At 33.4% G+C, this 12750-nt stretch overlaps 1 protein-coding gene across 6 annotated transcripts in view; it reads left to right on the top strand.

Annotated features, from left to right (window-relative positions):
* Positions 1-4105: 4105 nt before the first annotated feature.
* LOC119075649 (adenylate cyclase type 3) overlaps positions 4106-12750 on the top strand; it is a 46293-nt gene continuing 37648 nt past the window's right edge. For 3 of the 6 annotated variants that reach the window (XM_037182140.1, XM_037182141.1, XM_037182136.1), the window contains exons 1-2: positions 4106-4416; positions 12367-12709. In XM_037182140.1, the coding sequence (XP_037038035.1) occupies positions 12502-12709 (208 nt within the window). In that variant the 5' untranslated portion in view covers positions 4106-4416; positions 12367-12501. The remainder of the gene's footprint in view (positions 4417-12366; positions 12710-12750) is intronic. The other 3 variants (XM_037182139.1, XM_037182137.1, XM_037182138.1) reach the window with 3 other exon arrangements.

The following is a 12750-nucleotide window of genomic DNA, read 5'->3' as shown; positions in this document are numbered from 1 at the left end:
AACAAAATAATGATGCAATTCAGCTTAGATATGACGGCAAATTATGTCGTCAGCTTAACTGACAGTAAGTTTGTGTTCCTTGTTTCAATGAAGTGTCTAATAAATCCTATAGATTATTACAGGTAAATAAGACAATGTCCAGTAACTAAGCCACAATTGGGTCTCGAAACGATAGAAAGGTAAGGGGTAAGAATTTAATTTTCACCAGCGAAAAGATCGGATATTACGTTCGAATACGGTTCGTGTATAAGTAGAAGATTGAAGATTTCGATTTCGATTTTATTCTTTTATCCTTTCCCGGACGACAAGCATATCATCCATAACGAGCATCATTAGTATCGAATCTGTTCCTTCTTTTGAAACAAGTGTTTTCGATATACTGAAATACAATCTTTTACTTCAATAGTTTTAACATAATCGTTTAAATGATAAGACTACCATAGTAAGAGCTTTTTGCTATTATTAATTATTACCATTTCTGTCGATAACAGATGGCATAGTGGTCCATAGACACCAGATTGTGAGAGTTATATCTGCCTGCACAGAATGGTTTCTTTTCAGGTGCGCTTTAAAATTAATTGAATATCGGGTTCGTTGTATCAGTCGCAACCATAACTTTTTCATTTACAGTACATTTTATGTTCGGAAAACTTTTCCACATAAATACATAATGAACCGAACAAACTTGTAGAGAATGTAGAGAAAACGATTTTACTACTTTGAATCGAAAATGGAATGTGAATATGTAATAAAACTTTGTGAGATGAATAAATAATATTTCCGACATTATAGACGAAGGTACATGCTGCCCAACATAATGTTAATGTTATGTTGGACACGTGATGCATATTAAAGGAACGATTTGCATACATTTAAAATTTAGAGTGAATATTAAATTTTGCATTTGCAAAAGGAAAATTGTTAATTACTGGTTCTAATTTCAATCGATGATTATTGCTGTGGAACAACAAAGAAGAAGGAAAAATCCACAAAATTTAAAATTAAAAAAAAGTTAATGAACCGAATAAATCCTTTCATAAATTTCATAATTACCAGAAGAAAATGTACTTTTCAGGATATTTTCCAGTTACATTTTACAAATTTATAGACTGACGAGTATAACGACTACCATGGCACAACTGTGCTATTTAATTTTTGAGAGATTTGTATAACATTTTGGTACGCATTTTCTGCGATTCGGGCAATATCTTTTGAATATTTTATTAAATTGAGTAAACTACGTAGATATACGTACACATTGGCGGACATACTCTGTGAACGGAATAAGTACCACCGTAGGAATCGCTGCAGGGAAACAACCGAGATTAAATTGGATTAAAGGCTTGATCCGATAAAAGGGTTTAAAAAAGAGAGAATATATATCATTCGTATACAATTCAGCATGAAAAATTTATAAAAATTTCATGAACCGGGGAGCTTTGCGACGGTTAACCAGAGGGTTTTTTTTTGTTTTTCTTTGTATGCTGTTTGTTTTTTTTTCTCTGAAAGAAATACATGGAAGTAGCATACCATCATATTGACTTTAGAGTGGCGATATATATGTCTTTCCCCACCAGTCACAAACTAGAGACATATTTTCCGTTTATATTGACACATTCTAGTGGGAAATTTATCTTCACAAAACAGATCCCTTTATATACAAAAACGAATAAAAGCTTCGGTTTTGACCTGACATTGAAAATTTCCTTTTCGATCCATGAAATTGCATGTCCTTTTTCAATTTTTAATTCTGTTTTACTACCGCAGACGTTACATTTTGTTTCGTAAAACCCTTTCTGCTTCTTACCGAATGAAATAATCTGTTGATATACACTGAAGTGATTTTGTTAGTTATGTATAAATATTGTCTTTGGAAGGATGTATAATAGGTCGTCACCCCGAAGGATGGAGCATCAAAATAATGAGAAAATTTCAATATAATTTCCGTTAAAATGTAAAATTGGTGTTATTCAATCACAGACGGAGTTTTAGGATCTGAAGTGTGTACATAGTACATGTATAAATAAACACACACACTCAACATTGAAGGTGTCTCCGTGGTGAACCTCTCATTATAATTTAATGAATATTAATAAAGATTGGAAAAAGGGGTTTGACGAAGTACTTTGTTGTAAAGTGTTAACACGTACACATTGAACGGAAAGTGATATTTCTCGAGATATTCATTGCATGAAATTTATTCGGTTCTCAAAATTATGCCTCTAATGGCTGCTAGATAATCGAACACTTAAGAAAGCGAATTCAAAAAACGTCTCACCATCTTTCTTTGTAACATTTCAACTTGACATTATTCGTCCAGCAGAAATGTACCGAATTTAATTTCCAAGATCACTGATTGAGGAAGAACTCATCCATTTTAATGGATTTTTTTCTTATTTGGAAAAATGCTCTTTATTATGCATACGCACAAATCTACATTTCCGTTTCGTAACCTCTAAAATTCTAAGTTGGTTTAGATAAATTATATAACCGGCTGGTAGAAGTTTTTTTTTCATTTTATTTTCTTATTCAGAATTTTTAACGCATTACCTTTTTTCACTTTGTAAAACTTTTATCATCCAACCCATATTATACATAAATGGGCTCTGTGACACGCACTGGATTAGCAATTCAATTGAATAATGAAAACTAGAAATTCAGAAAATGCATAAATTGATGATAAATATTGAAACGTTCCAGCCGAGCGAACATCAATATCATTAGAATAACTGATTCTCTTTCATTGAAAATTAGTCGTTATACAATTTCGGAATTTAATGCGTTTACATTAGACTAAAGGTACGTTTTAGTAGAATGAATATTTCAAATATAAAACGAAAAGTATACGAAGCGTACACCTATATCTAAAGTGATATAATAATATGCAATTGACAGGAAAAAAAAGTATTTTAACACATGAATGACAACGTCGGCATTAAGACTATGACACCAACCCCCGTATATTCATTCGGCTCTCTCACTTTCCACGCTACTTTTTCTTCATTTCTTTTTCGTATATACATGCAACATAATTTCTTACTCTAAAGCGCCTGATCAGTACATTTTTATCATAAAAAATTTCACACCACCGCTGGTCGTCGGTTGATTACCTTTTCTTGATACGCTGTTGTGTGTAGGATGGAATACAATTTATTTCGAATACTTTATTGTATCGCCAATGTTCGTAACAAGTTTTAGATTACCAACCCTCCATGCACGAGATAGGTACACTAAATGGTCTAATGTTTGTGGTTTTATTTCATGCGGCTCGTAGAAACGGTTTCAGATTAGTGTTTTGATGTTTAACGGCGTAATTCGACGGGGGCAATATTGTTTATGCTTATCGCATTTTAGTATTTTATTGTGGAAGATAAAGAATATATGATCACCTGAACACAGGCTTGTTTATAAGCCTGAATTTATACGGTTGATTCTAACACCGGAAATGTGATTTGTTTCTGGTTCGTTTCGTTATATATTCAAAATTTGAATTGTGTGTAAATACGGTAAGGTAGTAAAATTGGGCTATACGAGTAGGTCAACAAGAAAGGTGCAATAATTTAGTAATAGAGGAAACTCATTTGAGGATTGACGGCATGATGGTTTAAAAATCAAACTCGATTTCCCCAGTTTTGGGCTTTGATAAGAGATATTTCTGTGTTAAGATGTTAATGAGGTGAGGATGTTACTTTAAAAAATGAACTGAAGAATCTATTGACTTAGGATCAAACTAACCGTTCAATATTTTCTTTGTTGATGAAGCACTAAATCTTCTTCCTCCTCTTATATTTACCGGCTATTACTTTGTTGGGGAATGTTGATTCGTTATGAACAATATCAGAGATAAAGTAATAAAATGAAAGCTAAATGTTAAATGCAGCTTTTAAGCAATATGAATTCCAATTATTTCTGCATTTGTTGAGATAATAAACCAAGATCAACCATTCAAATCTATCGACAACCAAGCGAAAAGTCGTGCAACAGTGTACGAACATGAACATTTTCCAATATCACAAAATGAGGGGAAATTTTCTCTCACACTGGAAAAGTAATAGCATTTTCCATGCATGGAGAAAACCTACCCTCCGGTGTCTTTAGTCGGCGAGTATATTTTATCGAGGCAAGTCGTTCTTGTTTGTCGGTTGTCTGTGCGGAAAATCAATGCCTAACATTTTTTTTTTACTTTCTTCAAAGAAAATTTATTTGTTTTCTTGCTTAAAACGTTAAATTGGACTTTATTCGCGATGAAACACATTTATTTGTGTGACGATGGAGTGAGCGCTCTACTTTAAGACTGTAAAAAAGTAAATGTGAAATTGTGATTAAGCAAACAGAATAGGATGCATATTATGAAAGCTAAAGAAAAAAAATTCAACCTCATTAATTTGAGCTGTGTATGTGCACGAGAGTCGAGATGTAGTGTGATTTTGTGTATTTGTTTTACTTGTCATTTCGAGGGGCAAAATATACGAAACAGTGTTCCGCTTTGAAACAAATATTAATTATGAGAATTCGTTTCAATCGACTTTTCATTGGAATATAAACACTTAATTGGGATACTAATTTGCATTTCAATTAAATAATTACGCTCTGGAAATACGTTTCCTTTCTATTCATATTTTAAGTATATTAGCGACAGATATTTTTGTTGCAATTATCGAAAAACCAAAACTACTATTTTTGGAAGATAAATTGAAGTAGGTCAGTTGTGACAATAAATTTGTTGACGAAAGACTGTACCTATATAACATATTATGCACAAGTTGCATTTATTAAAGTTATGGGAATTTGGAATGTTTATTACACCGTACCGTAATATACTCAAAAAGTTTTTATAGTTCCGCTAGTGTAAAATAGACAATGTTGGAAATGTTATGGGTAATCGAGTATAGTTACTAAAAACGGTCAGTAAAGGTTTTATGCACTTTTCAATGTTGATTACGCGTATTGTATGAATCGAAAGATGTTAATCCCATCAATTTTCATAAACTTTAGAACCAGAATTGGGTATGTTTTCAATTTTGTCATTTATTTCTCGAGACCTTTTTTCGACTTTTTTGCTAAGTCTGTAATAGCAGATTACAACAGACCTTGTCAGTGTTAACCTGGTCATATGGTTACGCTCTCTGCTAAGTGTACCTTTTTAATATCTATGACACCTTTATCATCACTCTTAAGCGTATTTTATTCAACCACAAAACTACTACTTTTAAAAGCCAGGCCGGATCAACACCCGATGTAAATGAATATTACGTGTAGTGTGTGCGATGATTGCGGTGTGCGAGCAGAACGATCAACAAAACTCAATTATGTAAACTCGAATTTTCAACTTTCTATCCCCACTTTTGTTTATAACTATTCATTCGGAAACAAAGAGCAAATCGAAAGAAAATCACAAATTCTGTTACTTCATTCAAGTAAAGTATATCCTTTGATACAAAATCTTCTACTTCAATATTTTTATGAAGTACCGCTACATAAGTGAACACTTGCCAGAGCTCATCTCTTATTTTTGTCGTCGTTGTGGATAGCAGATGACTTTCTTTGTTTCTTCCGATTCTTTTGACGCAAATCGCGTACTCGAATGTAGCAACAACAAACAGTTACATGCAACAGCAACTCCTAAATCAGGAAATATGTCACATTTCTCTTTTCCACTAGTATAACTTCCAAGATGTACAGTTTGAGTACGATTTTCTTTTTATTATACAGTTAAGATGTGATTCTGAAATCTTGTTTCACAGATTGTTCTCCTTTACTTTTAAAATAGAACGTTGTTAAATAAACTAAAATGAGAAATTGTTCTGGTTTTAGGATTAACCGATTATCTTTCATTAGCTGTCGTCTGTTTACTGTTTGTTCCTTAAATATTTCCCGGTCTACTTTCTTTATCTTCGAATTGATTATCACTTAAAGAACATTTAAGGTGGAGGCTTTACGTGATGTGAATTTCCTATGAGATTGAAAAAATGCCAACATTTTCTAGTCTACTCTTATCAGCTTAAATAATAATTTGTGCTCACACGATTGGAGGTAGGGTTGGAAAAGAGGTGCACAAAGCATCGTCTCAATATTTTATAAGCATTGAAGTAAGAAAAAGAATCACATGAGATTTTCACCTCGTTTCTATATCTAAAAAAAACTAATATCCATGCCATACAACTGTTATCCCATGTGTATCATTTAATGATTGGTATAAGTCAGACCCATTTTACCTTATATTTTATTTATCAACGTTTATTCACTGAGGATACATCCGTAATTCTGGTTCCTTTCATTCTATTTGAAGTTTTTGTTCCGACGATGTTATACTGATACATTGTATTATTCGAACCATTTTTCGATATATATTCTATTGGAGATTATACCAGCTCTACCCAAAGGAAAATTAATTTAAAATGTGGGAAAATGTCTTTGAAATAATAATGTTCGATTTGACTTTGATAGAGCGGGATGTTTTAGCGAAGGTTTTTTCTTTCACTTTCTTCGATTTTTAAATGTAAAAAGTCTTTAGTTTGTAGAATCAGTATTTATATCGCATGAATGGGTAGTTGAGGAAAGCAGCTAAAGTCACGCTTCAAGAGGTTTATTTTATCTATTCATGCAATTCAATTCCGATACATTCTTCTAAATTTCAAACGGAAAAAGGTGTAAAAAATGTATACTCTGATGGACTCGATCTGCTCTTTCATTTAAAGTTCTAAAACCCTCCCCTCTACATAGCGTGTCATAAGTTTATAGACCTTTCACTGAAGAAAATATTATTTCCGATAAAATATCGCCACACCACTAAGACAAAACGTTGAAAGCTTTGTCACGGAATAAAAAAAAAATCCCATCCAAAAAGTGCCGACGATAATTTCATGAGATTATTATTTTCCTTTTTTTTGCATGACGAAAATAGAAAAATTATCGTAAAGAAATCATCGGCACCCAATCACAGAGTATTTTAAGTGCTCATTTCAGTCAAACGAAAACAATAGGATGTTGAATATAACACCATGTCTACAGTAGTGATATAATCTGCTAACTCAGTCTGTGTTATATTTTAAGTGTACTAAAGTAAACAACAAACATGGCTGAACCTCTTCAATATTTTACAGAAACATTGAAAGTGCAACATTTTCTACATAAACTTTATTGTGCATATTATGTCAGAACATAAATTTTTGTTGTCTTCCGGCAAGAAAATTCGTCATTACTGACTTGCTCAAAACCCCTCTTTCACATTTTCTGGTCACTAGACAAGAAAAGTCTTGCTGGGATTTTTTTTTTGTTAAGGCGTGTGGGATGCATTACTCGCCTTCTGTTCGATATACCAATGAAAGTGTAAAACAGGTATGGTCTATTGTCCGGAGGACATAAAAATTTGATTTTCGTACTTAAACGCACTCATTTTCATATTATTTTGACATAAAATGTGAGTGCGTTTAAGACGAATTCGCCGATCGACCATACCTGTTCTAGACTTTCATTGCGATATACAACCTCCTCACTCAAAACCACCAACACCAACAACCACTCAAAAAAAAATGTCCCAGCAAGACAGTAATGTACTATTTTCTGTTCAATGAAAATTACAGTGAACATATGCTTGCTCATACCTTCATCTACATTAGTCCTGTGGGTTAAGTGACAAAACTTTAAATAGACTTTCGATCAGAAACCCGATTTTTATGTAACAGCATTGCACGATAAAAATAAAGAAAAAAATCTGCCATAACACTGTTTGAATTGTGTCAAATGCAATTTAAAAACTTTTTAGCCGTTTTATCTGAACATCATTATTTAATTTAGTAATTTTTATTACATGATTACAATATAACGCGCAGTATGTAGTATATGTACATGTACGCAACGTATATTATGAACGACTTATAAATTGGATGTAAAAGCAAAGTATAAAAAAGTTTTTTCCGTATTTTTTCTCAAAATAAAAATAAAACTTTCTAATGTTGGGTGTTGTTGTTGTTTGTCCATAAAAAAGCTTGACAACACATTTTATACAAAGTGTAATGTGGTTTGTAATATCACATTGAAAGAAGATGGTAGACAGAAAAACTTGTACTTTTTTATTGCTATTCCCTCTAATATTAAGTGCCAACTGTAGTCGAACTTTTCAACTTTTCAAATAGCAGATCGTTATTCGTCGTTCGGAAAAGTATCAGAAAATATTTCCCAAAATAGGAACACATATCAAATTAGTGACGATAAACTTTCATTTAAGATGAAATAATGCGGAAAATGTATTTCTAAAGCACACCATCTATATTTTGATCTGAATCCCCCCTCGTCCGTATTCGTGAGACTCTATCGACATCACACTTTGGTCCCCTTCTTCAAAACTGAAACTGAACTGTGTAAATCTTGAAACATTTTTCTTCCGATAAAAAGAAGTCGATGCTCAGTTGAAAAATCTACATTAGGGCAATATTTAAACCCCATTTTTTATTATTATTATAATGAACTGCTGACTTTTCTCAGAGCTGGTCAAAATGTGACAACAACACAGTGTCTTGATAGTGCGTTGGATACAACCAAATCTATTTTTCATTGAAATTACGGCAGAGTAAAATAAACCAGGCAGGAGCGGTTCATTTTCGAAACTTCAAATAAAGGACCTAATGCACTGTATGAAAATGAGATCAAATGAACACTGATGAACACTTTTCGCAAAAGATTGGGCTACTATGGGTAATTCAGGTCTCTGTCAAATCAAGCTCTCATAGTTTACTTTACTCTCCCGTTTTTGAAAGTGTGGTCGTTATTGCGGTCTGTTGAAAAGATAACGTACAAATGTAGGCTACAATTTCAGCTAACCATTGAGATAATAGTAGATTACGTTGGATGCTGCGAAAGTAATTCATTACACAAGGACACAATTTTGTGATACGAGCAAACTCACGAGTAAGTTTATGAGCAAAAAGCTTCGGTAACTGTTTTCGAGGCAAGTGTAGAGTTTGCATATCCGAGCCGAAGGCGAGGTATGCAACTACACTTGTCGAGAAAACAGTCACCGAAGCTTGTTGCTCAAAAACACGAGTGAGTTTGCGAGTTCCACAAAATTGTGTCCGAGAGCAATGAATTACGTCGCAGCATCCAACGTATTCTGGTTTATTGCCTGCTCATGCGAAAATTGACTATTACACGGCTGTTCTGCAGAAATTCTACATAAATTCAGTATCTCAATAAACCAACACCAACAAAACAAAAATAAATCTGTTCTTCCGAAAAAACGTTTACAAACAAATCTAGTTTACAAATTAAATCTCTCATCCTTCCTCTGTTTACATACTGTGGATCTGCATATTCAACTAATCTGAGTGTTAAATCTATTCAAGTGCTTGAGCGGGCATTTGCTGCATGTGTTCGGTTTGTGTTTGGAATTGGAAGGCGTGATAGCACGAGAGAGCACCTAAACAGGATATTAGGTTGTCCCATAATGGAATTCTTGAAGTATCGATCAATAGTTTTCGTCTTCAAACTACTTGTAGACAAGATACCAGGGTATTTGTACGACAACTTTCAAATGTCTGAACGGTCCAGTTTGCTGATCATTCCTCGTCACACCTCAAGCCAATACAACAAGTCGTTCTTCGTAAACGTGGTGTCGGCGTTCAACATGTTACCTAGTACTATCAAGCAGAGTAGTTCAATAGCATCCTTCAAGCGGCGTTGCTTTGAACGCCTAGTGGGACAATCGTAGAAACGTTAAGGTGGATGATCTCTAGTGGCACCGCATTGACCATACCGTTAGTGCATTATGACTCTAGCACTGTTTGAGCATGCCAGCATTTGTTGGTCGTTAGTTTTGTTATGGAATTCATATGTGGTCTTTTAGTCGTTCTTGCGTACGTACAGTCCATCGTTTTCGTATATTTTTCGCTTTATTTATTTATCTTTCTTCTTTCGCTTCATTATTTTATTTTCTTTTTCGATGATTGAGGCTCTTGTACTTTATTAGTTCGAGTGATCCTTTTTGTTCTGTATTAATAAACCAAATTGAATTGAATTGAATTGCTGACGAAATCGGCTCACACGCTACACGTCTCCTAAAAAATTGATCCCGAATACAGCACTCGTGTTACATTAGTATTGTCGCAACAGTAGTTACAATTGCGTTGGTGACATGTTGACATTGAATAGTTTTTCACAGTTAGTATCGATGAAGACGCATTGTTTGTGCAATTATTTTGTTAGTCCTTTTTAATGTTTTCAAAAAAATGTGCAACAAGGTGTAGTGTTTGTACTATAATCAAAAGCATTTAGTGTTACAAGTGAAAATTACAACGAAATGTGTGGCCATAAAGTGTTACTTCGGAACATCAAAATTATTGTTACAATAAATATCAATGAAAGTAGATAAGTAGGTATTTCCAGTCCATACAAGTCGGAGCTTATACGGATTTCATGACGCCACCTCAAACGAACTTATTTCTAGTGGAAATTTTCACTAGAAATGAGGTGCAAATCCGTATGTGCTCCGGCTAGAACAAATTTGAACGTTTGGCCATACCTATCTATTTACTTTCATTGATAAATATGGCCGACAATTCTGTGTTGCGAATTCTTCTAAAAGTATGTTGTAACCAGATTACTTGCGTAACAAGTTTTTCTGAAATAACTGTGTTCATCGATCAATATTTTTATCAAAAAAATGTTATTTTAGCGACATTTTTTACATTCTTTTTCGATCGATCGATTCGTTCTACAAAAAAGATAAAATGAAAGCAAGGAAAATTTTACTTGAAAGAACTGTCAACTTGAAATAAACCCCAAATATCCCTAGTGTAATGGATCACTTTCGCAGGGGGTAAACAGCCGTGTAATAGTCAATTTTCGCATGGGGCAGGCAATAAAGAATATATAAGGATTTATTTACCACAGCAATGAAATACCAAGAGTATCAACACTACTCCTTTTGTTTAACGTAAACACCTAGTGTTTCATACAAAATCTGTTACTTCTTTCGTTTAAAGATTTCACAACATAAATCACGTCAAACATCGATCGGAAAATGTATATATTTTGAAAAGTATCATCATATAAAACAGATTGAACAACCTGAATATGAAAACACAACAATAACAATATTTACATAGCCCGAGTATGCATATAATGTTTCTATGCAAATGTACATCGAAAACGATTTATCATATACAATTTATAACATTGTAGGTATAATGTGGACATGGGGGCATTAAGTCAAATCTCTTTGATCGATTATGAAATGTTTGCGGTGGTACAGAAACTATTAAGCTTTATGGTAGAGTATAGCATACAAACACCGTATTTTGAAATATTCAACAAGGTTATTGGTAGACGTAGTTGATCCGAAATGGATATTATAGAGAGCATGTCTCATGACACTTAATCCTTTTTGTTTAGAGTAAATCTATTGATGTTGATTTTCTAATTTTAAGAATAGGTTGAAAACCATCAATACAGTAAGAACCTTTTGCTTGTTGATATTTAATGAAGAGCAAACAAAACTATTTTTTGTGTCTCTGTCAGTATCTCATGAGCTAACCAAATTGTTTTCGATTTGAAGATTACTTTGATAGGTTACAAAAACCATTCCAAACTTATTTTGAGCTTAGTCTACAAAACTCGAAGGAAATGATTTAAAATAAAAGTGAATCCAAGAATTGCCATTGTTTGATTTAGTTCAGTTCATATCTGAAAGCGCCTCGAAAAATCACTTTAAATAACCCCAAAGAATCTGGAGATTATTAGAAGTACTTCTCCATTTCAGAATTACGATATTAACCATAGAGTTGCACTTGAGAGATGGCATGGTGGCGCTGTCATTTTTAATCATGTCTGGATGCCCATGTAATTTTTTGGGTGCCGATTAGCATCAGCGCCACCATGCCACCTCTCGAGTGTAACTCTATGATATTAACTTTTCATGACCATTGACCAATAATCACAATAAACGATTTTTCGGAGTAATTCTGCCATAATATGCACAATGCGTGACGTTATTGTTTACCTAGAGTTCATAAACCTACATTAGTATATCGATAAGTTGATCGTTTGCGCCAATACAATAATATATATTAAGTGCTGCTATTTTTTGAGTACATTTTTTGCATTTACCGACCAGAAACACGTAAAGGCCTGTACTTACGAGGTTCCAAAGTTTTATACGTCCCCAATGGGGCTCCCCACTCGTCAAAATAAAAATTTGGAAACTCGGACGTAATGTACTAATTGTTCTTTCCAAAATAACAAAATTTAATGAGAATACATACTAACGATGTATAGCTAAACTGATCGAACATAGAACGCTCTTGACTATTAATAACTTTAATGAAATAACAAGCTCTAACGATATTTTTGTGCATTATGTTTTTATCTCAGATCTACTGAGCTTTCATTCTGATGTGTAAAAAACGAAAAAAGATTTACTGAAAACATCACATATATTACACCACTATGAACATTACGTGAATATTTTTGTGTAAAAATTAAAAAAAAAAATATTGTGAACAAAAAATGGATACGATGGCAAATGAAGCATCAAAAACGAGCGAAACACCAAGCAATAATAAAATAACGTTGCCGAGTACCGTGCTTGAAAAACTCTACCAACGATATTCAATCAAACAGCGTCGGGCTGGATTGGAATGTTTTTTAGCAGCATCCATTTTGTTCGATTTGTGGGCAATATTCATTCCACAAGGACATAGTCGGGAGAGTTTAGGTAATTTACATATATCATTATATCATATAATAATGCATGTT

This window comes from Bradysia coprophila, unplaced genomic scaffold (assembly GCF_014529535.1).
Source record: "Bradysia coprophila strain Holo2 unplaced genomic scaffold, BU_Bcop_v1 contig_232, whole genome shotgun sequence".
NCBI lineage: Eukaryota > Metazoa > Arthropoda > Insecta > Diptera > Sciaridae > Bradysia > Bradysia coprophila.
This window is presented reverse-complemented; position numbering and strand designations above follow the sequence as displayed.